Source organism: Pelodiscus sinensis, chromosome 12, assembly GCF_052426305.1.
Source record: "Pelodiscus sinensis isolate ZL-2025 chromosome 12, ASM5242630v1, whole genome shotgun sequence".
NCBI classification, from domain to species: domain Eukaryota; kingdom Metazoa; phylum Chordata; order Testudines; family Trionychidae; genus Pelodiscus; species Pelodiscus sinensis.
Window position 1 is genome coordinate 14,024,254 of NC_143063.1, and position 26,773 is coordinate 14,051,026.

At 46.2% G+C, this 26,773-nt stretch overlaps 3 protein-coding genes and 1 long non-coding RNA gene across 15 annotated transcripts in view; 2 read left to right on the forward strand and 2 right to left on the reverse strand.

The window, feature by feature from the left end:
• MBTPS1 (membrane bound transcription factor peptidase, site 1) overlaps positions 1-406 on the reverse strand; it is an 88,109-nt gene extending 87,703 nt beyond the window's left edge. Inside the window, exon 1 of the mRNA XM_075940324.2 lies at positions 264-406. The gene's annotated coding sequence lies outside the window, so the exon portion shown is untranslated. The remainder of the gene's footprint in view (positions 1-263) is intronic.
• A 129-nt stretch (positions 407-535) lies between these two features.
• Positions 536-6,269, forward strand: LOC102452517 (uncharacterized). Its single transcript, XR_332769.5, has 3 exons — positions 536-1,004; positions 2,909-3,083; positions 6,156-6,269. It is a non-coding gene; the product is annotated as an uncharacterized LOC102452517 (long non-coding RNA).
• Positions 5,214-26,651, reverse strand: HSDL1 (hydroxysteroid dehydrogenase like 1). 11 transcript variants are annotated; one of them, XM_075940333.2, is made up of 8 exons: positions 26,532-26,616; positions 23,952-24,239; positions 21,757-21,903; positions 13,176-13,232; positions 12,225-12,457; positions 10,939-11,384; positions 7,643-7,873; positions 5,214-6,100 (listed from the first exon to the last, which is right to left on the reverse strand). In XM_075940333.2, the coding sequence occupies exons 5-8, from the start codon at positions 12,442-12,444 to the stop codon at positions 5,999-6,001; spliced, it is 999 nt and encodes a 332-aa protein (XP_075796448.2). In that variant the 5' UTR covers positions 12,445-12,457; positions 13,176-13,232; positions 21,757-21,903; positions 23,952-24,239; positions 26,532-26,616; the 3' UTR covers positions 5,214-5,998. The 11 variants fall into 11 exon arrangements, with proteins under 11 accessions (XP_075796448.2, XP_075796447.2, XP_089637571.1 ...); XM_075940332.2 differs by having other exon boundaries at positions 13,155-13,232; XM_089781445.1 differs by having other exon boundaries at positions 13,018-13,232.
• The window catches only part of DNAAF1 (dynein axonemal assembly factor 1), a 107,284-nt gene continuing 107,085 nt past the window's right edge, over positions 26,575-26,773 (forward strand). For both annotated transcript variants that reach the window (XM_075940325.2, XM_075940326.2), the window contains exon 1: positions 26,575-26,731. The gene's annotated coding sequence lies outside the window, so the exon portion shown is untranslated. The remainder of the gene's footprint in view (positions 26,732-26,773) is intronic.

Consider the following 26,773-nt stretch of genomic DNA (forward strand, 5'->3'; position numbering starts at 1 on the left):
GTACAGCCCGTCCCACAACCCCACGCTGAGCAGCTTCTTCATCCCGCAGAGCTGCGCTACAGGGCTCCCGCCGCATTGCCATGGGACCCCTTGCTCCCCACGCATGCCCCCCCCATCCCCTGTGGCGCCGTCGCAGCTTAGGCTGCGGTCACACCACTGCGGAGCCTCCCCGCCGGGCCGCCTCACACGCAGCCCTGTGCGCCGGTGAGGCGCCGCCCCTCAGGCCGCCTCCACTCCAACACCCCCCCCCCTCCGCCTCTAACCGTCTCTTCTCCGCAGCACCGTGCCCAGCGCCGCCAGACGCCATTTTGAGCGGTGTTTACTAACGACGTCTCGCGAGAAGACGGCAGCCAACAAAAGTGGAACTATGACCGGACGCACAGGAGGGAGGAGCGAGAAGGGACACAGCAGAGGCGCATGCGTTGAGATTTGGCTGGCCCAATCACAGGGCTACGCTGCGAGGTACAGGAAGAGCGTGATCAATGACGTACACGGGGGTGCTGTGGTGGCGCAGGCGCAGGCGCTTCCGGGCTGGGCGGCCAGCGCAGCGTGTCTAGAGCAAGCCGGGCTCGCCGGCGCGGCTCCAGCAGTGTCTGCCCGGGAGCTCGCGCGTTCTCCAGGCTCGCTCGCGCTGCCGAGGGCGGGGGAGAGCAGCGTCATCCGCTCAGCAAGTCCGCTCCAGCGCTATGGGGACCATCTGTTCTTAATCAAAATTAGGGACTTGCTAGCCACGCCCCCATGTAGTACTGGGGGGGGGGGGGTCAGGATGGACACAGATGTCCTGTACCCCCTCTAAGAATTCCTCCCACCGTCGTCTTACCAATAGGGATGAGTTTAACCCCCACGCAGCACCCTCTCCTCCCGCATGCAACTATCCTGCATTTGCATTAACCCAATTTGCACTGCGTTAACTCAGGAGCAGAGGCTGAGGGCAGTGTTCCCGCTGAAGATTTTCCGCCCAAGAGCAGAGTGAATTTTGTCTCGTGCACCAGTACTGAAGTCAAGTGAGCTTGTTCAGATGTGTTCCACTATGGCACCCAAGTTACTAATAAATATAAACCTTTCCTTTTCCCCTCTGCTGCCATGTCTCCTACCCTGCCCTTGCATCATCTGGTGCCCCTCCTCCCCTTCTGTCCTGGCTCCTGCTCTTCTCTCTCACCTCAGTCCTCCTGGGACCTGCCTGTCTCTTCCCCCTATGTCCACTCATACTCTAGTCCCATTCTGATCCTGTGTAGCTGCCCCTCTCCTAACACCTCCCTCTACCTACCTGCCCTGCCTCTCTCCTCCGCTGCCCATCCCTCCCCTTCTGCTTCACCCCCAGCAGGGCCAGCTTTAGGAAGTGCCGGGCCCAATTTGAACAATTTCGACAGGACCCCGGGCTCAATTTGAACAATTTTGACAGGACCCCACAGCATTTAGTTGAGCAAAAAAAAAAAAAAGGGATAAAGGCAGAAAAGGGTGGGGGGAGGGAGAGAGGACAAAGGATACTTGGCAGTGCCGCACAGCTGTGCAGGGCACTTTGAAACCCTAAGGTGGTACTTGAAAGGGGCAGCAGCTGCAAAGCAGATCCATGACTCGGCTGTGCAGCAGCTGCCCCTTAAAATACTGCCTCTGGCCTCTCCAGCTGACACTGTACTCCCCATCACTGCCCCTTTAAAACACCAAAGCGGCATTTCAAAGGGGCAGCGGCTGCCTCTGATGTTTCAAAGGCAACTTCCAAGGAGCCCGGGCTCAGCTGGGGAGTCCCTAGCTGACCCCGGGCTCCCTGCAGCATGCAGCGCAGCATTGAGCCCAAGGTCAGTGGGGGACTCTTTTACATTTCAAAGCAGGCAAGCTGACCAAAGCCCAGGGTGAGTGGGATTTCCCACTGGTCCTGGGCTGTAGGTGGAGTTCCGCATTCCTTCTTTGAAATGTACAAAAGCCTCAGTGGGGGCTCTTGTACATTTCAAAGGAGGAATGAGGAAGTGGCTACTAGTCGAGTAGTCAGTTACCCGCAATTTAATATCCTTTGGTGGGTCCGCTTGCCAGGACTGGAACAGGGACCCCACGCGGTGCTATTTTTAGTGCCGCAGTCCAGTCCCTGTGAGCAGCCCCAGCTCCAGCTAGAGTGAAGTAAGACTGGAACACACCTTGCGCTGCTGCTTTCAGGGACCCGCACTGCAGCACTAAAAATAACACCGCGGGTGGCCCCCGGCTCCAGCTGGAGACAAGCAGCAGCTGTGCCAGGTGCATTCCAATTGGGGCAGCCTCACCAGAACACACTTCGCATGGCTGCCATTTGCCTCTATCTGGAGCCAGGGCTTCCCACGGGGATCCAGACTGCAGTACTAAAAATTGCTCCACAGGCAGCCCCAGCTCTTGTCCTAGCACCTGCTGAGCAATGTGTGCCTCACCCCACAGCACCCCAGCTGGTTCCACATAGCTCCTGCAAGGCTCCAAGGCAGCCCGAGGAGGAGACGGGGCCACTGGATCAGGACCCTGTGCAGCAAAGGCAGTCCCGTGGGGGGGAGGGAGGAGAGAGGAAGGGGCTATGCACCACCGGAAGCTGGCCTGGCTGACCAATGCACCCTGCTGGACGGAGGGGAAGGAGGCTGCTGGGAGCAGGGTTCTGCAGCTGGGGCGAGGAGAGAGGGAACAGAGTGCCGGGAGGGCAGGGGACAGGGATCTGCAGCAGGGGGCAGGGGAGAGGGAGCACAGTGCTGGGAGGGCAGGGGATAGGGTTCTGGGGCAGGGGGCCAGAGGAGGCAGAGAGTCCTCTGCACCCGCCTTCTCCCAGGATTCCTCCGCCCCTCCCCCAGAGGAGGGAAGTCTTGTCGCACGCCTCCTCCGGGCCCAACTCCCCCCCGCCCCGTGGAGCAGGGAAGCCCATGCACGCGCCCCCTCTGGGCTCAACTCCCCTCTCCCACAGAGAAAGCAAGTCCCAGCGCGTGCCTCTGGAGACACACCCAGTAAGTTCCCGGCACACCACAGACTTGGGGCAAGGAAGCAGCCAGCGCATTTCCGGAACCCCCAGAAGCGACGCGCAGCTGCAGGACTTCCGTCCACCCCACGGGAAGGTGCCATTAGCTCCAGTGTCACTCGAGGTAGGTGGTGGGGCTTCTTGGGGGTGGAGGGAAATGGGGGGCCCGGAACGCCTCGCGATCGACTGGTTGGTGATCATGGTACTAGACTATGCCCCTCTAAGCTCTGGTGTGGGAGCCTGGGCTTATCGGTTAATCTTGTCAACTACATGCATTTCCCTCCCAGCAAGGTGCCCATGAGGACCAGACTTAAAAGAGAGGCTGACAGGGACTCCCTGGGAGTGGGGCCAGAAGCGCACTGGCTGCTGCTCCCGCCTCCGGGGACTATTGAACAGTTGTGTAACTGCTAAGATTTCATGGGGTTACATAACTATTCAGTTACACGATAGCTAACATCCCTAATACAAACTGCATAAGTTTATAGGAAACAAATTACAGTTGTTACAGCTAACTGAATTTCATTCTCAGCAGTTACTCAAAGTCAGCCTTTCGCTAATTAGCATTGCAAATATACTCAGTATTAAAACACTTTCTCATTTCTATAGAATAAGAACTGTGGCAGGTTTCAAAGTATGAACTGTGTATATACTGAATTTTAAAGAGATCTGACCAAAGTTCCCTCTTAATTTCTTCCAATCAGGTGTGGAATAGATTTTGTTGTGTGCACCAAGGCACATGGGATGTGCAACACCAGTAGAAAGAAATGCTGCCCAACGTGGGTGGTTGTGAGTGCTCTGTTACTTAGCTGGTTCCTGAATCTTTCCTGGGTGTCTGACCAGGGTCTCAGCTTACACAGAACAATGGATCTGAACCAAAAATATCACAAGATACTTTTTAGACTTAGCCTTCTAGTAACAGGTTTATACTTAGTCACAACTGCACCCATCTTTTATGTTCAATTGGGGCTGAACTGTAATCCCTTGTACAAAGTAACTATGCAGGCTTTGTATAGAGCACCAAGGTAAGTGGGAGCTGGGTAGTGAGGGAGAATCCTGCTTTTCCAACCCACAGCTGGCATAAAGGAGTCAGGAGTGTTTTTTGCAGCCACTATTGCATCATTTGGGCTTTACCAAAAGCTATAATCTTATAACCTCTACCTTGGGGTTTGGGCCAATGGATTGATATAGTTGGTCCATCCTTTTGTGCAAGAGGTGCAGAGTACTCTTGCATGCCTTGCCTTCCACCCCGGTGGAGCTAAACATTGTTTTTGCTGCTTTTCATCAGGCCTTATATTCCTCAGAAGAGATCAGGATGGAATATGGGGCAAATTATGTCCTCATGGGTAGCAATTCTATTGGCAGAAATTAGAAGATACCCCAAAATGCGTTTATACTGTTCTGCTAGCTACTACATTACTACTACATAATTATTCTATATTTTTAATAATCTCACTATAATAGGTAAGGGAGTGACAATATAGAATCTTAATGATATTACACAGAAACCTGAGTAATAAACCAGGTGTTCATAATTCAGATTCCACTTAACATGGGATTTGTATGTAGGTAACAGCACTAAAGCCCAATGTTTGAGATTCAGAATATTTATAGTTTTTGCAACAAGTATTAACACCATAATATATAGTAACAGCCGGAGAGAAAGTATTTAAAGATGCAACAGGTTGAATCTCTAAAATCCAGGATTCTCTAGTCCAGCAGTATCCGGACCATGGATATTACTAGACCAGAGAGCCCTGGCTGGTCAGGTTCAGAGGTTCGGCTGGTGGTGGGAAGCGCAGGCCCAGCAGCAGCAAGATTGGTGTGGTGGGGAGCACAGCCCTGGCTGGGACTGGAGGCAGCAGGGCTGGCACCAAGAAGCACAGAGTGGGCTGGTGGGGATTGGCACAGTGGGAGTGTGGCCCGGGCCAATGGCCAGGAGCGTAGCTGGGGACAGGTACAGCAGGAATACCACTGAAGGACTCATTTGGCCAGGAGAGCAGCCCAGAGTGCAGTCCCATCCCCAGGCGGGGAGCCCAGCCCCAGCAGGACTGGGGACAGCAGAGAGCAGGGCCAATAACTGGGAGAGGAACCTTGACATCCCCTGCTCCAGCAAACTCTCTGGTTTGGAACTACTCAGATCCCCAGGGTCCCAGATCAGGAGGGTTCCACCTGTACTAGCTACAGAAAAGCAAATGTTACAAGATTATATAAGGTTTTCACCTACTGAAGAAAGAAAAACTGAGAAGATTCCACCTTCAATCATGGAGTTTTTTAATTGCTTAAATATTAACTTCTTCAGACAGATGAGAGATTATTAATGGAGTATCCACTTGAAAAATGATCCAAATCTTTCACACGTAATATCAGAAAGCTAGAAAACATCTTTTTCTGAACTTCATTGCTGCTCTATCATTCTGGCAATACAGAACACTCACACAAACAAGGGTTTATTAAGAAAAAGGCTTAAATGCTTTCTCTACAGTTTTCCAAATTTGAAAAGTAACCTTATGCATTTTTCAAAGACAACATAACTTCTCATTAAACATAACACCACAATAAGATTGGAAAACCAACACAAGACAATCCACTCTAAAGAGATTTAGTTGATTTAAAATCTGAGATTGTCTTTATAACACAACATGATTTGGTATCCCTTTCAACTCCTCCAGTGCCCAATCTTGCAAAACACTGAGCTATTGAAATTTCCATTCATATTATTAGAATTTGAGAACACTAAGCAGGAGTCCATCAATCCCATGAAGAATCAACACACTGTCCATCCTCAGTAAATTACATGAGAAACTCAAGAGATTTAATTATCTGAACTAATTTTTTTTTAAAGTTTTTATGTCCTGCTCAGCTTTGCTCTGGGCTCAGTAGTACAAGGAGAGCGGCAGGATCCAGGCTTTTCTAATAACTATAATACGTACATTGTTTAACAGGAGATGAAAGCATACTAGAATATCTTTTAAGTTCTTCCAATGCTCAAGTTAAGTTACTGCAGTAGGTTAGCACATTGCTATTTCCTAGATTATATTCTTAATGTATTCTGTGGGATAAGGCGCCCCGACGTAGAGAATTGTTGAGAATCTGCATTCCCCAAACCCAGAACCATTCTGGCATGTACTGTACAAGAAGAAACTACAAAAGAGGGGGAGGAAAAAAGGTTAAAGGATTTGTTTTGTTTTACTTGCAGTTTTTGGAACTATCATGGAAGTATAACTCCTTCTGAACATCAACATCATCAATAAAGCAAACAACAATATATGATAACATTAAAAAACAAATGCTGTATTTTATGCATTTAAAATGGGGGTGGGGAACCTAATGCCCAGGGGCCAGATGCAGCCCCCAGCTTGCCTGGATCTGACCCCCAAGGCTTGGGGCTCCCCTCACCATTGGGGAGCCCATGCTGGTGAGGAGTGGGTTTTTTTGTTTCTCACTCGTGGGCAGTCCCTGACTGATTTTTCTGTGGGTCAGTGGCCCCTGACTCTAAAAAGGTGACCCACCCCTGATTTAGAATTTACAAATACAGATGTAAAATCAGGTTCTGCAAATCTTAGTTAATTCAAAAACTTCCATGCTCATCCCTTAATTATTTCCTAATCTCTTACATCTTCCTGTCCCATTTTTTAAAAATATTCAAATTAGCCACTAGGTGTTCACACTAATCCACTAATCATGTAGATGATAACATTTTTATCAACTACATGATTACCGTGTTTTAGCATAGATAACCCGCAGGTTATGCAAAGTTTTACAACTCCCCCACCCCTGCAAGCTATACTCGTCTTCATGTAATACAGGGTTTTTTTTACTTCGGTGACGGCTGAGGTGCCGAATCAGAATCGCTGTCGTAGCCTGAGCAGCTGTCACAGGGAGAGACCAAGCAGGCAGAGCAGAGGAAGATGAGAATTCAGGGAAGAGGTAATCTGCTGTGGGGAGGGAGAGGAGATTCCCCTGCTGTGGGAATACTCAGCGACCTTTCTTCCCTCTGTTGCATCTGTCCGGAAGAACGTGGCTGTTCTCCGGGAGAGGGGGGTGCTCTGTTTAAGGACACAGCTCCTTTGCTCAGCTCCTGGCTCTGGCTGCCTGGGGCAGACAGCTCACCCCGGGGGAGTGCACAGCACGGGCGGAAGGCAGCTGGGGAGGGTTGGAGACAGTGCAAGGGGTAAGCCCAGACACCTTCCTTCCCATGCAGCCGGGGGCAGACAGATCACATATTGTACAAATCAAAAAAAGTCTACCTTATATAGGGGGACACTTTTTTAGGCAGTTGAGACTAAAGATGTGGATTTTGTGACAATTTTTTTAAACAAAAAATATTTTCAGGAAATGAGAAATGCCAGATGTGTATTTTTTAATGCAATTTTTAAAAAATTTGAGATGTAAATTAGAAGTAGTAATCAGATGCTGTCTCTCCTCCTAAAGCAATATATGTTGCCCACTCATAATTTTATTAAACATGGAAGCAGTCAAGAAATATGGAGCAGTGCCTTTGGTTTAGATTGATTGATTTGTGCTGAAGATTAAAAATATATGTCCAAAACATTGCACTAGTTTTAGCTTCTCTATGAAAATCAATGGAAGCCACAAGGTTAAATTTCCCCTTAGGTAAAAGAGGTCATGAGAGATTTACTAATGTGAACTAGTTATGTGAACTATTTGGATTAATTATGTTACCTGAATAGAATGGAGCCAATATCCTGTAGTCCTTCTGGATATCCCCAGGGTAGAAACAGCATGATGAGCATATACTTTTGCTGAAGGCACACAAAAAAGCTTCCTTGATAGAACGTGATCACCCAATTGTGTCATGTTTGTGGAGATGAAGAATGGGATTAAACTCTGAATAAAGATTCCTTTTGAAGCATATTCATAATGCAGTGCTCTACTAAAGTGGTCCAAGTAGGCCTAGTAAGATAAAAACAATATATTAGGGTTCCTCAGTTTTGCATTGAGGAATAAAGCACTAGTGGAAAGTACTGTTAAAACTATTACCTTGGATAACTATATTACCGTTTTGACAAAATAAAAAAAGAAACCCTGGGTTTTGACATAATTACTAGAAAAAATCCAAAATACATCTTTATAGCAAAGCTATAATTTTAGATTTCAGCATTTATTTTTTTCATTCAACAGTAAGAGATCCAGTTAATTAGTTTAAAAGTATGTCAATTTTAAAGACACTTGCTTCTGGCTGAATTTTTTGTTGTATTTAAACCTACTATTGTTGCAACATGACCCAAATTTACAACTGAAATATATTTTTTCTTTAATACCTGGTGTGCTTTTTTCAGTTTACTCAATGCATTAGATATCACTCTGTGTATTCACTTAGGTTCTGGTCATGCAAACATTATGCATGTACTTAATTTTTCATATACAGGCAGTCCCTGACTTATGTGGATCCGACTTACGTCGGATCCGCACTTACGAATGGGGCTTTCTCGCCCCGGAGCTCGCAGGCAGCGGTCCCGCCACCTTGATCTCCCGGGCGAGAAAAGCTGCTCCCGGTGCCCCTGGTCTGCTGGGGACTATCCCCAGCAGACCAGGGGCACCGGGACCCCGCCGCCGCTGCGGCTTTGCTCCCGGTGCCCCTGGTCTGCTGGGGACCGTCTCCATCAGACCAGGGACATGGGGAGCAAAGCCGCAGCGGCGGCGGGGTCCGCGCCTCTGAGGCTTTGCCAGAGCAAAGCCTCAGAGGCGCGGCACCCCGCTGTCGCTGCGGCTTTGCTCCCCGTGTCCCTGGTCTGCTGGGGGGGGGGGCAGCTAGTGTCCCCCACCCCTCAGCAGACCAGGCTTTTGTTGTGGACCCTGGGGCAGAGCAGCTGGGGTGCTGCCGGTTGGCCCCGCAGCGCCGCTCTGGGCACTACTGGACCAACCCAGCAGCACCCCAGCTGCTCTGCCCCAGGTGTCCTGATTCAGCCGCTGCTGGTCAGTTTCAGCAGCGGCTGAATCAGGACGCCTGGGGCAGAGCAGCTGGGGTGTTGCTGGGTTGGTCCAGTAGCGCCGAGGAGCGGCACTACTGGAGCAACCCAGCAGCACCCCAGCTGCTCTGCCCTAGGCGTCCCCAAGTCAGCCGCTGCTGAAACTGACCAGCGCTGACTACAGGAAGCCCGAGGCAGAGTTGCTCTGCCCCAGGCTTCCTGGAATCAGCTGCTGATCAGTTTCTGCAGCAGCTGACTTGGGGACGCTTGGGGTTCTTAAGTTGAATCTGTATGTAAGTCAGAACTGGCGGTCAGTTTCAGCAGCGGCTGAATCTGGACGCCAGTTCCGACTTACATACAGATTCAACTTAAGAACAAACCTACAGTCCTTATCTTGTACGTAACCCGGGGACTGCCTGTACATGTGTCTCACTGAAATTAACAGAATTACTGGTGTATAAAATTACACACATGCATGTTTACAGAATTAGGCTCTAAATTTGTGTGTATGGTCCAAACACTTCCTCAGCTCATTTACTCCCCAATGTAAAAAATTAACCTTTAGCATCAAAAACCTAAAGGTAGAAACTACAGAGATCAGGCACATCAAATAAATTAGTTTGGCATGCTCTTATGATGGTATTAACATTCCTGCAATGTTGCATGCTGTTACCATGGTATATGGCCAGACATCTGAATGCAACAGTAGTCTGGTATCAGACTGGTGACTTAGTGGTAACCTGGTATGATCCTGGATTCTCATATGCCTACAATACTTCCAGTGCTGCTTCGCTTCTGGGTGATAATTCATGGGATTTTTTTTTCCAGAATTCCTCATTGGCTGAAGGAAGAAGTCATCTTCCTTTCCCAACCTCACTATACTTGTGGAGAGGAAACAAACTGAACATTAAAAACAAAACCCCAACACTTTAAAAATAAAAAAATTCTTTAAGCAGACACTGAACCTAAAATGTCATTATCCCACTAGTGCTTCTCTAACCCCCAAGCATCCTTGACCCTGATCCTGCAAATACTTAGCCTGTTAGTAATTCAACTGAAGTGAATGGGGTGACTCACATGCTTAAAATTAATCAAATATTTACAGGATTAGGACCTTAATCAGTAATCCTACCACTCCAGGAGTTTGTGGAGGAAGCAGGAAGCCTGATACTAGTTCTACTGCTATCACCAGAAGTTTAGTTAGTATTAATAGTTGGAACTCCACATATAGGTAAGTGAAACATCAAAACACATCATTTTCTGTAAGTTTTGCAAAAAATAGCCATTTAATGTTCTAAACCTGACATTTAATACAGTATGAATTTAACAGCAAAAAGAACCACCAGCAAGTAGCTATGCTAATCTACTTTTAGAGGTTTACTATAATTCACAGCAAATAACTGGGAATGCTTTGCCATACACTTGAAAAAATAGCTTTATATGACAAAAATGTGAAAAGCTCTAATATTTTAGTTAGCAAGCGTATATATTAAAACATCTGAAATATCCCAGGACGTGCTCTGTGTGGGTGCCCAGAGGGGAACAGAATGAGGTCCAGAGCGATCCCTCTCCCTTGCATCCCTGAATAAAGAGAAGGCACAGTTCTTGAGCTTCAAAAAGGCCCAGGCTAGCATTATTTGTGACACCAGTCAACAGGGCAAAGCCATTTTTGTACAGCATTTACCAAATAGTGCTTTGATCCACAACTGGAATTCCTGAGCACTACCACAATACAAATAAATAGCCTCACACGCCTCTGCGCAAGCCAGTGAGCTCAACAGGCAAGGTAACAGAACTGCCATTTTGGGTTGTGCCTTTCCCAAAACTGCAACAAGGAGCTAAGATTTTTACTGGAGTTATTGCTGCATAATCCCTATGATATAGGCCTCTGTTTAAAGTCATATTCTGGCCCTGAAAAACCCTAATTATACACTGTTCATGTAGTATTTACCCATAAGATTTGAATGCCTCCTTTAAGAAATTTAACATATTTTTGTTCCTCTGAATGATTGTGTAACAATATAACATTAAACATGACACCTGACTTACCTTGGAGGCTGAATAGGCTGCCATCTGTGGAGTGGGTTTGCAGCAGGATCCAGAAGAAACATTCACAATCGCACCTCTTTTCCTCTCTACCATCCCTGGCAGCACTATATGCACCATCATGTTAGCAGCAGCAATATTTACATTGACAATTTCCCATAGTTTATCCTCAGATAACCTGGTAAAATATTCTGGGTAGGCACAAAACACTCCCACACTGTTCACCAAGATCCCAATGTCTTTGTCTCTGAGGGCTTCCTTAATGGAAGAGTAAACCTCACGACCTTTGCTGAAATCTGCTACTATAATAGCAGTTTCAACGTTATATGTTTCAGCTATTTCTTTAGCTACAGTCTCCAGTTTTTCTTTGCTCCGACTGATTAAAATAATGTTGAGACCATGGCTTGCCAGTTCTTCAGCATAGGCTTGTCCAATGCCAGCTGTGCTACCTACAGTAGAAAGATAGTAAAGTGGAGATATGGCAGCTAGTATGGTGACCCCAGTTTTCTGTTTCCACTTCTTATTTCATTATGATATTGTTCCCCCTTAAGGCGATAAGAAATAAGTGATCAGCCCCAGTCTCAATAAACCATACCAGAGAGAGACTTGTCAGTTACAGTCAGTTAAAACCTCAAGCCTAACAAAGTAGTAAATAGATCTATAAGAGTCATGTATTGTTTAGAATACAAAATTAGAAGACTGAGGAAAGTCTGGTGAAAAGAAGATGTCAGAAGTGCAAATTTTACCCGGAGCCAAATCTGAGTACTTTGTGTAAGTTATTTACACAAGAGTGTCACCAAGATGCTGGGTACATATCTGCCTGTCATTCTGCTCCTCCAATAGCCATTTTTCAACTAGAAGTCTCTACTCATCTTCTTAAATGTCAACTGGCTTCTGAGTCTAACCATGCAGAACCAGAAGAGTGTCTAAGTAAAGGGGGAAAAAATGACAGACTCCAGTAATATTTAAATGAAAGGGGTTGTGTCAGATTGTAAGAGTACAACAGAAGTCAGTAGGACTCTCTAAGATCTGAAAGACTGGATCATCTGCTTAAAAGGGATGAAAAATATTGACGGGAGGATTTAACTGACAATGCTGTTATTTCAGAGTTAGTATTTACAATGAAAGGCTCTAATTCAGCTACAAAATATAATATAGATATAATAAAATATAGTACATATCATAGATAGATAAATAATTACTAAGCTCAAACAGGGGAAAAGCATATTTCAAATCAAAGTCATGTACCACTGTCTTCCAGACAAAAATACACTGTTGCTTTCTCTTACCAGTGACGATAGCCCATCTTCCATACCGCTTTACAAAATCAGCCCTGCTGACCAGCTTGGGGATGAAATGCAACCTGATCAAACTGTAAGAATTACACACAAGGGTGAAGCATTTTCTGGCCATATACCATGCTCCAACTAAAGCCAGCGCTTCCATGTAACAATTGCAGGAACGACCAATCTCCCTGTACAAGAGGTTGAAACTGTCAACGGCAGCCATGGCAATCAGAAATCTAAAAAAAACAAAAAAAACAAAAAAACCTCATGGGTGATTTATAGACAATTATAGTAGCCCCTCTGTTTAGCAAAATACAAATATTAACACTGCGCATAGCTTTAGAACAAAGAATAATCTGATCAAAATGAAAATTTCAAGTAAGGAAGGAAGCCAGGATGTCAACACAAAACTATGCAATTCTGTCTAACATTGGGAAACTCTACTGTTAAGGTCAGCAACCTGACTTTCCTTTTCCAAAAATGTAAGCCTGTTTATCATCACCTGTCCACTAGGGATGTAAGAAGTAACCGTTTACACGGTTAACCAATAAACCTGGTCTTATTGGTTACCATGTACGGTTACATGCACACTCCCACTCTGCTCCTGGGGAGCTGGCTCCCAGAGCACACCATCCCCCAGGTTGCTGCCTGCCACCCCGCACTATGGGTGAATGTAACAGTATAACTGTTGAAAATTTCAGCGGTTACATGGTCACCAAATTATCTGCTTTTTAACATCCCTACTGTCCACACAAAATTGTTTGAAGTCGACCCTACTTGAAATCCTAATCCATACTTATCTTTTCTTGGCTTCTTTATTGCAATTCTTTCCCAGTAAGCAACAACAATGAAAAAGGTTTAGAAAACCTGACACATTAGCAAAGGTAAAATATCTGCATGTTTAGTCTTGCAATAAGATGACCGACGGGAGACCTGATAACAGTCTTCAAATACTTTTTAAAGAGGATGTTGATCCATGCTCAGTGAAAGTACGGCAAGAGGGGGTTTCACCTGAAGCAAGAAAGGTTTTGGTTAGATATTTGGAAAATCTTTCTAACTATAAGGGTAGTTAAGCACAGGAGTAACCTTTCAAGGAATGTTGTAGAATCCCCATCACTGGAGGTTTTTAAGAACAAGATGGACAAATTCTTATCAAGGATGGTCTCCATTTACTTGGTTCTGCATCAGAACAGAGGACTGTACTTCATCCCATCCAGCCCTACATTTCTATGATGCTTTGTGCTCCAAATCCTATATCCAGACTGTCACTTGAGAATGATTTCGCCCATCCTAAGGCATGTTTCCACACATGGATGATACCTTACAACACCACTAATTCCCTAAGGGTATGTCTACAACAGCGAAGTTATTTCGAAATAACAGCCGTTATTCTGAAATAACTTTCCTAGCGCCTACACAGCCAAACCGCTATTTCGAAATTAAATTGAAATAGCAAAAGGCTTATTTCAAATTTGGTAAACCTCATTCCATGAGGAATAACGCCAAATTCGAAATAGCTATTACAAAGTAAGTGCTGCGTAGACACTTATTTCGAAATAGGGGGCCTCCAGCCCTTTCCAGGGAGCCCTGGTGGCCACTCCAGCCTCAACCAAGAACACTCCTCTCCCTCCCCCTTCCCTGGAGCCCTTAAAGGGGTTGACTCTGGCCACAGTGCCTGTGCCAGCTCCAAGCCTGCCAGCCCGCCCAGAGCCACTGCCCCTGACCCAGTGGCCCCAAAACATGAGCCAGTAAGCCACTGGCAGCCAGCCCTCCTCTGCTCCCCAGAAGCAGACTGCCAGCTCCCAGGAGCCTGCCAGGGCCCGGAGAAGGCAGGCTTCTTCCTGGTCCAGAGTGGAGATCACAGACCTTATTCAGGTTTGGGGGGGATGCCCCCAACATCCACGATTTCTGCACTAGACGGAGGAACGCGGCCGTCTATGGCAGGATAGCTGCCAGCCTGGCCACCAAAGGCCACATGCGAACCCAGGAGCAGGTTTGCATGAAAATCAAGTTGGTCCGGTGAGACACCCAACCTTGAGCCCTGAGCTTCCCCTCCCCCTTCTTCCCCTTGCTTCCCCTTTCCAGCTCCCTCCTCCCAGGTTTCCCTCTCCCACTCTCTCTTCTCCCCTCTCCTTCCTCCTTTCCCCAGTCTCACCAGAGTTTATTTCCCGTCCCCCCCACCCCAAGTTTTGTTAAATAAAGGGAGTTTGTGTTCATGAAAACATATTTATTTAATTTGACATCAGGAAGGGGTGTTAGGGAGGGGTAAAGTGGAAGAACGTGAAGGAGGAATGGGACACAAGCCCCCAGTGTGGGGCAGTCCAGAGAGGCTCTTAGTGCTCCTCAGGGTGGAAGCACTCCCACAGGGCCCCCTCGATACTGACAGCCCCCCGATGGACCTCCCGGATGGCAGCCTGCAGAAAGTGCAGCCAGGCTCACAGCAACGCATCCACGAGAAGCACCAGAGTGCCCAGGGGTAGCTCTGGCTCCATGTTGCAGAGTGCTGTGGTATCCTGAGTGAGGGCAACCAGAACATGCAGAGACAAAATGCTTTGCTGTCTCTCATGAAGGTAGGCAAGCAAGCAGGGAAACCTGAGAACAGGCTGTCCAGGGGGGCTCCCTTTAAGCACAGTCCTCAGTTAGCCTCAGGCAGCAGCCACACAAAGTAACTCCTGACCTGATGCCCTGCCAGACCTGGTTCCGGCTGGTCTTAAATGCGATTCAGCGTCCACTCAGTGTGGACGCACTATTTCAAAATAGGAAAATGCTATTTCGAAATGCATTGTGTGTCTAGATGCGTTATTTCAAAATCACTTATTTCGAATTAACTATTTTGAAATAAGATATTTCAAAATAACGCTGTAGTATAGACATACCCTAATACAAGATCAAAACTGCAGTCCTTGCTTTGAAGACAGTCCCTGACTTTAAGTCAACCTCCCTCTAATTCTTTCGTGCCTTCTTCTGCTTATTCTGCACTTGCCTTGCCTTTCTGTCTCAGCCCCCCTGTTCTTCCTCTACCCTCAATTTCACTGCTATTTGTGCAAGATCCTTCTACTTTGCTGCTCCAACAGCCTAAAATTGTTTCCCTTTACTTATCACTTCCCTACCACTGATTTGGTTTTCCATTTCTTTTCAAATCTCAGGTGAAAAGATCTCTTTCCTCCCTCATATGTAATTTTTCATTTCCTCTCCGCTATCATTTTGTATTCAATAGACAATATCAAGTTTATTATCAAGATTTTTTCATCAACTTATATTTTCATAGTTGAACAAAAATTGAGATATTAGGCTTTATTTATATCTATTTAAATTTTTACAGTTGCAAGAAATTGTTGGGATGCCAGATAATTATTTAATGATAGCCTCTAACAAGGTCTCAAACTGTATTTTTCTTACTTTGCTTATCTTTGTATTTCAGTTATCTATGGAATTATTGTTTAGTTAGTTTGTGTGTGATGAAATTAACACTCACATTTACTGATAAAAATAATATTTCCAAGACTAAATATACAGTACAGTTGCATCATATTGTACATTTTCCACTTTTACAAGTGTTTGCAAAATGTTTTGCCTATGAACATTGCTGTTCACAGCTGCTGTGATTCCAACACGTAGAAACTAGCAAGAGATTAGAATTAGAAACAGGAATCAGAATTTCATAACAGGATAAAGAAGTTTATGGGAACTATTCCATTAATTAAAAGATATGCACATTTGTAGGATTAATTGTTAATTATGGGCTGTATATACTGTAGCAGCGTAGATTCAGTTGTGTAAAGTACATCCCACCTGGAAGCTATAGAATTCAATGCTAGTTTTGTCATTGACTTAACATAACCATGAAGAGAAGGCTGAGATTAATATAGTTCTACTGGTTAGACACACAAAGTGAAACAAAAAAACCCAAGTGCCTAATAAACCTGTAGTTACATAAAGTACGGTATTGTGGGGATTTTTCATAAAAAAAGGACTGTCTGTACCATCTGAACTCCAATATTGGCCATTCTAGTCTGATCTGTCTGGCTGTGTCTACACTGCACCCCTTTTCCGGAAAAGGGATGCAGATGAGACTAGTCGGAATTGCAAATGAAGCGGGGGATTTAAATATTCCCTGCTTCATTTGTATAAACATGGCTGCCGCTTTTTTCCGGCTCGGGGCTTTGCTGGAGAAAAGCGCAGGTCTAGACGGGGATCTTTCGGAAAATAAAGCCTTTTCCGAAAGGTCCCTTATTCCTCTTAAAATCAGGAATAAGGGACCTTTCAGAAAAGGTTTTATTTTCCGAAAGATCCCCGTCTAGACTGACACTTTTCTCCAGCAAAGCCCCAAGCCGGAAAAAAGCGGCAGCCATGTTTATACAAATGAAGCGGGGGATATTTAAATCCCCCGCTTCATTTGCAATTCCGACTTGTCTCATCTGCATCCCTTTTCCGGAAAAGGGGTGCAGTATAGACACAGCCTCTATGTTTCTCCTCTTGCTTCTATTTGAGGATATTCTTCACTTTCTCTCCTAAATTAACATAAAATGTTCCTAGCTTTGGAATATTAAGTTACAGGCCAAATCCTCCTCCCAAAATGACAATAGTTAAGTGGAGAGCCTAGTGACCTATATATTCTCAGCATCTACAAATGTATACATACTGGCTACGTCTACACTGGCATGAATTTCCGGAAATGCTTTTAACGGAAAAGTTTTCCGTTAAAAGCATTTTCAGAAAAGCGCATCTAGATTGGCAGGACGCTTTTCCGGAAAAGCACATTTTACGGAAAAGTGTCCAGGGCCAATCTAGACGCGCTTTTCCGCAAAAAAGCCCCGATCGCCATTTTCGCGATCAGGGCTTTTTTGCGGAAAACAGAACTATGCTGTCTACACTGGTCCTTTCGGGCAAAAGTCTTTCGGAAAAAGACTTTTGCCCGAACGGGAGCAGCATAGTTTTTCCGGAAAAGCACTGATGATTTTACATTAGATCATCAGTGCTTTTCCGGAAATTCAAGCGGCCAGTGTAGACAGCTGGCAAGTTTTTCCGGAAAATCAGATGATTTTCCGGAAAAACTTGCCAGTGTAGACACAGCCACCCAGTTTATAAGGCACATTACAATCTGCTTCTTTTGGGGAAAAAAGTACTAATTGTGAAACTTAATAGGTATGTGAAAAATTATCACTGCTTTAAACTAAATTATACAACATATTTCTTATTTTACTAGATCAAACTATAGTCCATCTTGTTAGTATTTGCAGATGCATAGAATCATAGGGTTAGAAGGAACCTTAGGAGGTCATTGAATCCAACCCTCTGCTAAAAGCAGGACCAATCCCAACTAAATCATCCCAGCCGGGGCTTTGTTAAACCAAGACTTAAATCACTAAGGATGGAGATTCTACCATCTCCCTAGGTAACTCATTCCAATGCTTCACCACCCTCTTAGTGAAATTCTTTTTCCTAGTCTCTTCTATAGGCTAAATAAGCCCAAATCCCTCAGCCGCTCCTCATAAGTCCTGTGCTCTAGACCCCTAATTATTTTGTTGCCTACTGCTGGACTTTCTGCAGCGCACCCACATTCATAAAAAAGCTAACATCGCAACATAAAGGTTCACATGTTCAAAAGTCCATTTCCAATACCCAAAGTACACACACATACAACCTGGGGATTGGTAAACTCTCTAATGGCTGCAATTTGTGCACAGACTTATCTCAGACTTTGTCTACACTACCAAGCAGCGCTGTCCCTAGGGGCTGTAGGGCCTGAGACAACCCACCCTACACACCAGCTCTTGCCCCCATTGAACCCCTCTCCCTAAGCCCCCACCTCCCAAGTGCCACAAGCCGGAGGGATTACTGGAGGGCCTGGTGCCAGAAACACCCTACACTCACAGCAACCGCAGGAGTGACCTAGCTGGGAGATGGCAGAGCAGAGCAGGCTGCTTGGTTGGCTCCACTTCCTGCAGCTCTCATCCTTGAGGATGTTAGATAACAAGTAATAGAATAGTTGACTAACTCCATGAATTCTTACCGGTCAGTCAATTATTCTAGTCCCCAAGGGTGGGGCTGGCAGCCAGTGCAATCCAGCCCCACACCAGGGAGTACCCTGCCATCCCACACTGTTGCCTTAGTATCAGAGGCAACAGAGCAGGGTGCCAGGCAGGAGCTGGTCTGCAAGGGTTGCCGGTTTAAAAACCAGCTCCCCTCATGGACCAGCTGCCTGCCACTCTATGCTGCTGCCTCTGATAGGATAGGGCTACACTACAGCATTGTTTCAAAATATCTTATTTCAAAAGTTATTTCAAAATAACACATCTACACACAAAATGCATCAGCATATCCACACTGATTGGACACTGAATCACATTTAAGGCCAGCTGAAACCAGTTCCAGCAGAGCATCAGGTGAGGAGTTACTGCCTGAGGCTATCTGAGGCCTGTGCTTAAATGGACAGCCAGTTCTCAGGTTTCCCTGCTTGCTTGCCTACCTCGATAAGGGACAGCAAAGCATTTTTTTCTTTGCCTACTCTGGTAGCCCTCACTCTGGACACCACAGCACTCTGTACCATGGAGCCAGAGCTACTCCTGGGCATTCTGGTGCTTCTTCTGGACATGTTGCTGCAAGCCTGGCTGCACTTTCTGCGGGCTGCCTCGCAACATCTGCAGCAGCCCAACCCCCACGCCATTAACCGGACCGTCCTAGGGTATGTGGAGGAGCAGCTGCAGCTCCTGGATGCCAGCGTGCCCTGCCACATCTGGCATCTGGACACCAGCAGCGACTGGTGGGACCACATCATCTTGGAGCACTGGGAAGAACAATGGACCCAGAACTTTAGGATGAAGAAGGACACCTTCATGGAGCTCTGTGAGTGGCTCGCCCCTGCTCTGCAGCGAGAGGACACGCACATGAGGCCCACCATTCCCCTCCAGAAGCGTGTGGCCATCACCCTCTGGAAGCTCTCCATGCCGGATAGCTACCGATCTGTGTGGAACTAGTTTAGTGTGGGGAGATCCACCATCGGAATGGCAATATCCAGCCACTGTGCCAAGAGGGAGGGTGCAAGGAGGGTATGGGCTGCCCTAGGGAAAAGGGGGGGGGGTGGTGCAAGTCCCCCTCCCCGGGAGGATTTGTTCTGTCCCACTCGCTATACGGACTGCCCATGGTGGCCAGGATTGCAGGGGAGTTACTCCTGGAAAGTGGGGGCACGGGACAGTGGCAGGGAAGGAGCACTCTCAGCCACCCTGGCACCCCTGCGACTCTTGGTTTTGTGTCCCCCTCTGCAGGTGGTCAAGGCCATCAATAGAGTGCTGCGCCGCAGAGTCATCCGCCTCACTGATGTGGACACAGTGATCGAGGGGTTTGGCACCCTGGGGTTCCCCAACTGTGGGGAGGGCAATTGACGGGACACAAATCCCCATCTGTGCCCCAGAACACCAGGCCTCCCTGTACATAAACCGAAAGGGATACTTCATCATCCTGCATGCCGTGTCTGACCACCGGGGCCACTTGCGCAGGGGGGAGGCGTGGAAGGAGAAGGGGCTTGGGGAGGGGGAGGCACCAAGGGACAGGGTGCGGGAGAGAGAGAAATGCCAGGGGGCCAAGTGCAGACAATGAGGGAAAAGGTAGGAGGGGAAGTGTCAGAGGGAGGGGGGACAGGGTGATGCTGGGAGAGCAGAGGAGAGGGGAAGGGCATTGGGGGCTGGAGGAGGAGGTGCCGGGAGAAGGCTTGAAAGAAGGGGTAGGCATGAGAGAAGTGGGGATGGAGCAAGTTATGTGTGAGGGCACAGAGGGGCAGGAGGGGATGGGGTAGAGAGTGCTGAGGGGGTGGGTATCAGGGAAAGAGAGGGCAAAGGGGGCAGGGGCAGTAAGAGAAGGGGGAGACACCAGGAGGGTGCAGGGCTAAGGGAAGGTGCAGGTGCCAAAGGATTCTGGGGTGAGGAGGAGGGGAGAGCTGGCCACAGGAAGCAGCACTGGATGGAGGAATCAGGGCAGGCTGGGGAGATTGGGGGGCCGGTGGAAGCAGGGCTGCTGGGAGGTGCGAGGTTGGGGCCAGAGAGCTGGCCAGGGAAGATGGAGGGTGGGGGAAGAGAGAAGAAGTGGCTGCCGGAAGGAGGGCTGGCAGCGGGGTTGGCCAAGGGAGATTGGGAGGAGAAGCGGGGGGGACCTGGCCAGAGGCGCAGCGGGGGGAGCAGGGAGGAGGAATGAATCTGCCTGCGGGGAGTGGGACTGACCCAGCCATATGTAGATCTTGGGACACTGCCCCTGTTCTCCCCTCCCCTCCCGCCCCTCCACAAAGCATGAGTTAGTCCGGCCCGGGGATTCTATTGTCCCCCCCACACACACACCCTCCTTGAGTAGTTGCAAACTGTCTGGCTGGTAGACACACTCATGCAGCCTGAGCACATTTACCAGCCAGGCAGTTTGAAACTACAAACTGATACATCTAGTAATAATAAAACTTACCTAATGAGAAAATACCAGACATGTTATATGTCTGGTATTTTCTCAGTTTGTTTTTTATGTGTTTATATTTTTGGGCTGAAAAAAGCAATATTGGAAAAGAAAAGGGTTCCAACTAAAGTAAAAAGTTTGGGAAAACCTGGTCTAACCAGCTTTCTGTCTGTCTTACAGTCCATTTATCCAATCCATATTCCCTAACTTGCGGGCAAGAATATTGTGGGTGACCATATCAAAAGCTCTGCTAAAGCTGGCACTGGGGTTTTTGGGAGGACCAGAAACAACTTATTTGAATATTCATCATTTGATTAATGAACATGCAAATATGCAAATGAACATTACCAGTCCTCCAAAAGTTCGTGAATGGATTTACTGGTCCCCGTGTCAAAAAGTTTGAGAACCCCTGATCCAGGCTATCCCTTCTTTTATACCTCAGAGGTAGCAAAAAAATGTCAGTGCAAATGGAAAGAACTAAGGGACTGAGGAAAACAATGTATAGCTTACTTAAACCAGGAAATGCTAGTTTTAAAACAATCTGATCCTCAACAGATCTAAAAATGCCCCTTTAATCTAATGTGTGAGAGATAATGAAAATGAGTAGTAGGAAGAAACAAAAGGAGAAATTAGAGAGGATATGGAGGACAAGAGAAGTGAAGTTATGATGAAATGACATTGGAGATGTATTAAAAAAAAATTAAGCGCTCACAAATCCTTAATTCTCTTTTAAAAAGTGGGTGGTTCTCTTTCTCTCTCAGCAGTTTGATATATTTTAACAATTACCTCCTAAGTAAATATATCCAGGATAAACTGGTTCTATTTTATCTTTATCACTGTAAATTGTAACAGTTGTCATCAGTCCTTATCTATATACAAGACACTATTGCTTACAATTAGGTTTCATGATATTACTCTATAGAAAACAGAAACAAAGTCACTGGCTCAAGGAACTCACAAATTATACAAACATAAAATAATAAATCAGATAGAAAATATGAAAGACTGGGGCATGGACTCAGCACAGTGCAGGATTTACGTAAATAATATAAAAGTACAGAAACTGATTTTACATCTAGAAATACGACAGCTAGATACTCACACATCCATAGCTTAAAGCAATATCACAGAAGTACTGGGATTCTCATCATTTCCTGGAATTTCATTAGTTCTTCAATATTTTATGGCTGCCTGAATTTGCTTAAATGCAACCGTGGCTTTGAAAGGGGGTGTGGAGGCATTTTTAATCCTTGAGATAAAAAGCAACATGTCTTACTTAGCATTACAGGCTGAATTTACTACTTGGGATGCTTCTACAGCTGTATTAGCTATTACATGTAATGCAGCAGAGACTAATGTACTGCTCTTTAGTCGGCAAACAGGAGTGTCATAACCCATGATCCCTCTAATTTTTTCCATCCATGAGCAGAATGAATTTTTTTATGTGCACTGAGGCATATGAGGATGTGTACCACCAACATAAATACATTCTGCTGCCTGTGGGTGCTCTGGTCATCAGAAAGGCAGTATCTGAATCTCTCCTGGGTGGCCATCCAAACACTCAGGTTACAGGGAACACTGGTCATAACTACTATAAATAACGCAATTTACTTCCAGATTGATGCATACAAAGTTTATTCCCTGAATGCATTCTTCTGCCCTACGAATTCAGTAAAGTACCATCATATTTTGAGAAACAAAAAGCTTCTTGGAAAATAGCCTAGGGCAGTCAATGCTACACACTCTTTGTAGATCAGATAATCTTGTTTCAAATTGGCTATTTCCCTCCTCTTCCACCACTCCAGTTGCTACTTGTACCCCCATGTTTTTTGCCTGCACAGCCTTCAATCCCCACAATTCTTAATTTTATCTTGTAGCGCATTTGAAGCCTTGGGTGCATATATTACATCCCAAAATTATGCTTGTTTCCTTTGCTACGTTAAGATATTGTACAGACATTTAATGTACCATTGACAAACACCTCCCAGTATTTCTCTTGGCTTCTCTGTTTTATTCTTCCTTACAGCTATTGGCTAATTCTGCTCAAGGCCTTTGCTGGCATCAGTAGATGGAGATTTCTGGCTATGGGACTGCAGGTGGGTGGCATTAGTTGAAGAGGATGCAGGACAAGAGCAACTAGGAGATGTGTTGATTCAGTGCATCCCACATCAGCAGACTTCCTGACATAAGTCACAGAATCATAGAACTGTAAGGAACCTTGAGAGGTCATCAAGTCCAGTCCCCTGCACTCTTGGCAACACCAAGCACCATCTAGATCGGGATGGGGAACCTCAGGCCGAAGGGGCTGAATATGGCCCCCACCTTGCCTGGATTCAGCCCCCTAGGCTCATGGCCCCTGCCCCCCTCCAGGATTGGGGAGTCTGCACTGGTGCTCTAGCCCTCCCCTACACATACACACTGCTGGGCTGGAACACACAAAATCTACTAGGCTGGGCCCTCTAGGCTCTGGTGTGTGAGGGGAATATGGGGAGTGTCTTTCTCCTTCTTAGTTGGGAGCTATGCTAGTGTGGAGTTTGTTTTTGTTTTTTGGCTTCACACTTGGGTGAGGCCCCTAACTGATTTTTACGTGGGTCAGCAGCCCCCAACCCAAAAAAGGTTCCTCAAACCTGATCTAGATCATCTCTGACAGATGTTTGTCTAGCCTGTTCTTAAAAATCTCTATTAATAGAGATTCCACAATCTCTCTAGGCAATTTATTCCAAGGCTGCCTTCTTCCAGTGTTAACTGTGCAGTCCTGTTCTCTGTTTGAATCACCCCTTCCTCTCTCCCTGTTAATCACATCAGGAATGAATCTGACCATATGCCTGGTATTGGTTCTCTCATCAATCACTCAATTTACACTGAAATTAGCACACAATTTGTCAGGAATATTAGTTTATCTGCTTTTACGTATTCACTTGTGTAAGTCAAGACCATTTACATACAAGGAAACCAAAGTGAGAGTGTCAGTTACCCACAAAGTATCTCCCTTTTCACCCTGAATGATTTCCCTTTACTGACTCTGTTCTCTCTCTTGGCTTTTTCTCATATCAATATTTTTCTAGTCTAAGCATTCTGACCCTGTTAATTTCGTACCTTACAGAATTTGTACCCATAAATTATTTTAAAAACAAACAACCACTAAGCTTCCTATCAATAATTTATTCCAAAAAGCAAGAGGCTGATTGTAAGTAGCATAAGCATATTTGTTTTACTTTAATAGAGTTTTTTTTCTTACCCAGGAAGTCCAGACCTTACAACAGAATACAAATCAAGAAATCCATGAATTTTACGTACCCTATGAAAAATTGGTCCAAGGTTTCTGGTTATACTTTTGAAGGTATTTTCTATTAAATAATAAATCAAGAAGCAAATCCTCTCCTTGCTCCTATTTACTGTATTGCTTTAAGAGCTTCAGCCCGTGCAGCTTCAAGTTCAGAGTAAAACCTGGATAGTGGATTCACACACTGCCTGGCCAATGTATCAAGAACATCACTGGCAAACTACAGGTCATAAAGATGCAAAATCCAAGTTTGTGGATGCTCAGCTTTTAAAGAGGAGCAGCAGATCTGACATTTCTAGGTCCTGCATATGTTATAAAAAAAAGTTAAGTTGCAAAATTATATTTGCAGTGTAACCAATGTACAATACACTGACATTACTTGAAGTTTCTAAGGCCAGACATAGTTCAATAAATATTCTCCCCATCCTGGTTTCTTTTGGGGGAAAACAGTGTTTATATTATCATTCATGTAGATACCTTAAAAGGACATGGATATAAAAATGATTAGTCCATGACAGAATGAGTCAGTTGCATAGTAACACTGGAGCATATCCATCCCTACTGAAAGCAAGAGAAATTTCAGAGACTTGAGTTGACTCAACTTAAACTTTCAGCCAATCTAAATTTGGTCCATTTTATTTTTTCCCCAAAGAAGAAACAAAATGCTGGGTTTGATTTGGTTTTTCTAACAAGGGAGATGAAGTTTGAGAGTGTTACAACACTAGGGACAAACTGGGAGAATGTTTAAACAAAGACATTAATTATCTTACCCATTACAAAGATAGCTTCCCCAATTATCACCTCTAATATCATTAGCTCACAGACATTTACCCCCCACCCCATCCTCCTCCTGTTCTGAAATTTGATTTGTCCTTTTCATATGTGTTCATTTTTTTTTATTGTATCCTTTGGTATATGTGGTTGTGACAATTTTCTTCCACTATTTGATTTGAGGAAGTGGGTCTGGCCCACGAAAGCTCATCATGTAATAAACCATCTTGTTAGTCTTTAAAGTGCTACATAGTCCTGTTTTTCCTTTCTCTGTGGTGATTCAAAAGGGCAGCCCTGGAGCCTGGAGTCAGCTGGGGACTCCCTGGCTGACCCCGGGCTCCCCGTGGCATTTCCCCAGAACCCAGGTTCAGATGAGGAGTCCCCAGCTGATCACGGATTCCACTTGGTACTTCCCTGGAACCCAGGGTCAGCTGTGTGGCAGCTTCCCCTTTGAAACTGATACCTTGGCCTGTTGTAAAGGGGCAGTGGAGTCTGGGGTCAGCTGATCCTGGGCTCCACAACTGCCCCTTTGAAAGGCACACAGGCAGCATTTTAAAGGGGCAGCCGACGCATCTCTGATCCGCACATCTGGTCCATGGCGCTGACACTTTGAAGTTCCCCTTTACTCCCCTCCCCCTTTGTTGCCTCTATTTTATATCGATTAGTCAAAATACTATCCGATAAGCATATGCTTATTGGAAAGTCGACTAGTCTTTCACATCCTTAAATCAGGATTGGTTGGTAAACTCGGCAAAAGTAAACAGCATGCATTTAAATGTGGCCAAATGTAAAGTCATGAATCTAGGAAGAAAGAAGAACACTCTCCCAGGAGTGAGAGACTCAAGGCATGTAATCCATTTTGTTTAGGAAGATTAAGGGTTGACTTGATCACAGTATATATTTATGGCCCTATCAAATTCATAGCCATGAAAACCATGTCAGACCATGGAATCTGGTCTTTCGCATGCTTTTGTCCTACATTATACAGATTTCATGGGGGACCCCAGGATTGCACAAATGGGGGCTCTGGACTGCAGCCCATAAAGCCCCTTTCTTTAATCTCCAACACAACCTGGAGGGAGTTGCCAAGGATGGAGAGAGGAGTCTCTGCCCCCAGCCACAACAGCTCTCTGTGCAGCAAGCCCTGAGCCCCAGCACAGGGCATATTAGGCAGCTATGCAACCCCACATATTAGAGAGAACTTTAAACATAACCATAAACTGTAAGGGTGGCACCCAGGTTAGCACTACTGGTACAATTAAGGGGAGAGGAAAAAAAAAAACTTTCCTGGAGTAGTGTCATGCATATGCTTGCTTGCAAACCCCAATAAATATCACCATGGAGCCTGACCTGCTTTCTGTCTGTCTGTGGGACAAGGACTCACTAACAGAGCTCTTCAACCATGCAGAGCCACTAACCAGAACCTGAAACTACCCAAGTTAAATCTGAAGACAAGGCGTAAATTGTTTAGCCGGGTAAGGACTATTGCAATTTACCAAGGATCGCGGTGAATTCTCCAACCCTGGCAACTTTTTACGCCACGGTTGGATGTTTTGCTGAATAGTCTCTCTCATTCCGAAGGAATAAGTTCAGGGAAGGCCACGGCCTGCGTCACGAAGAGGTCAGACAACAAGGCCACGGCGAAATCCCTTCCGGCTTTGTTCGTGTATGAAACCCACCTCCTCCTGGCCTGGCACTGCCCGGACAGACCGCGCATCCCCCCGCCCCCCAAGCCCTACCCCCAACCCATTTCCCGAGACCCTCACTCCCCACGCATCCCAGACCTTCCTCCCCACACCTCCCCCGCCTTGCTCCGCCGGTACCTGGCCTACGTCCAGCTCCCCTCCAGCGAAGGCCCCGCCCATTCCCAGATCACCTGACTCCTCGGTTCGGAGGCGGGGACTGCCCAGACGCGGTTGCTAGAGCGCTCCACGGGGAGTCGCGCGGGGGCTTCTGGTCCCGCTGTTGTGTCGCCATGGTTACGGGAGAAGCTGTTAGAAGCGGTTGAAGCGGAGGGAAACGGGTGAGTCTCTGCTCCGGGAGGTGGAAACGGGCGCACGACCCC

Coding starts and splice junctions, on each gene's coding strand:
- HSDL1 (XM_075940329.2), bottom strand. Junction 11,385..12,224: donor AAGATGGGCTATCGTCACTG/GTAAGAGAAAGC, acceptor TTTCTACTGTAG/GTAGCACAGCTGGCATTGGA. Junction 6,101..7,642: donor ATTGGCTCCATTCTATTCAG/GTAACATAATTA, acceptor CCTCTTTTGTAG/TTTCTTCTTGTACAGTACAT.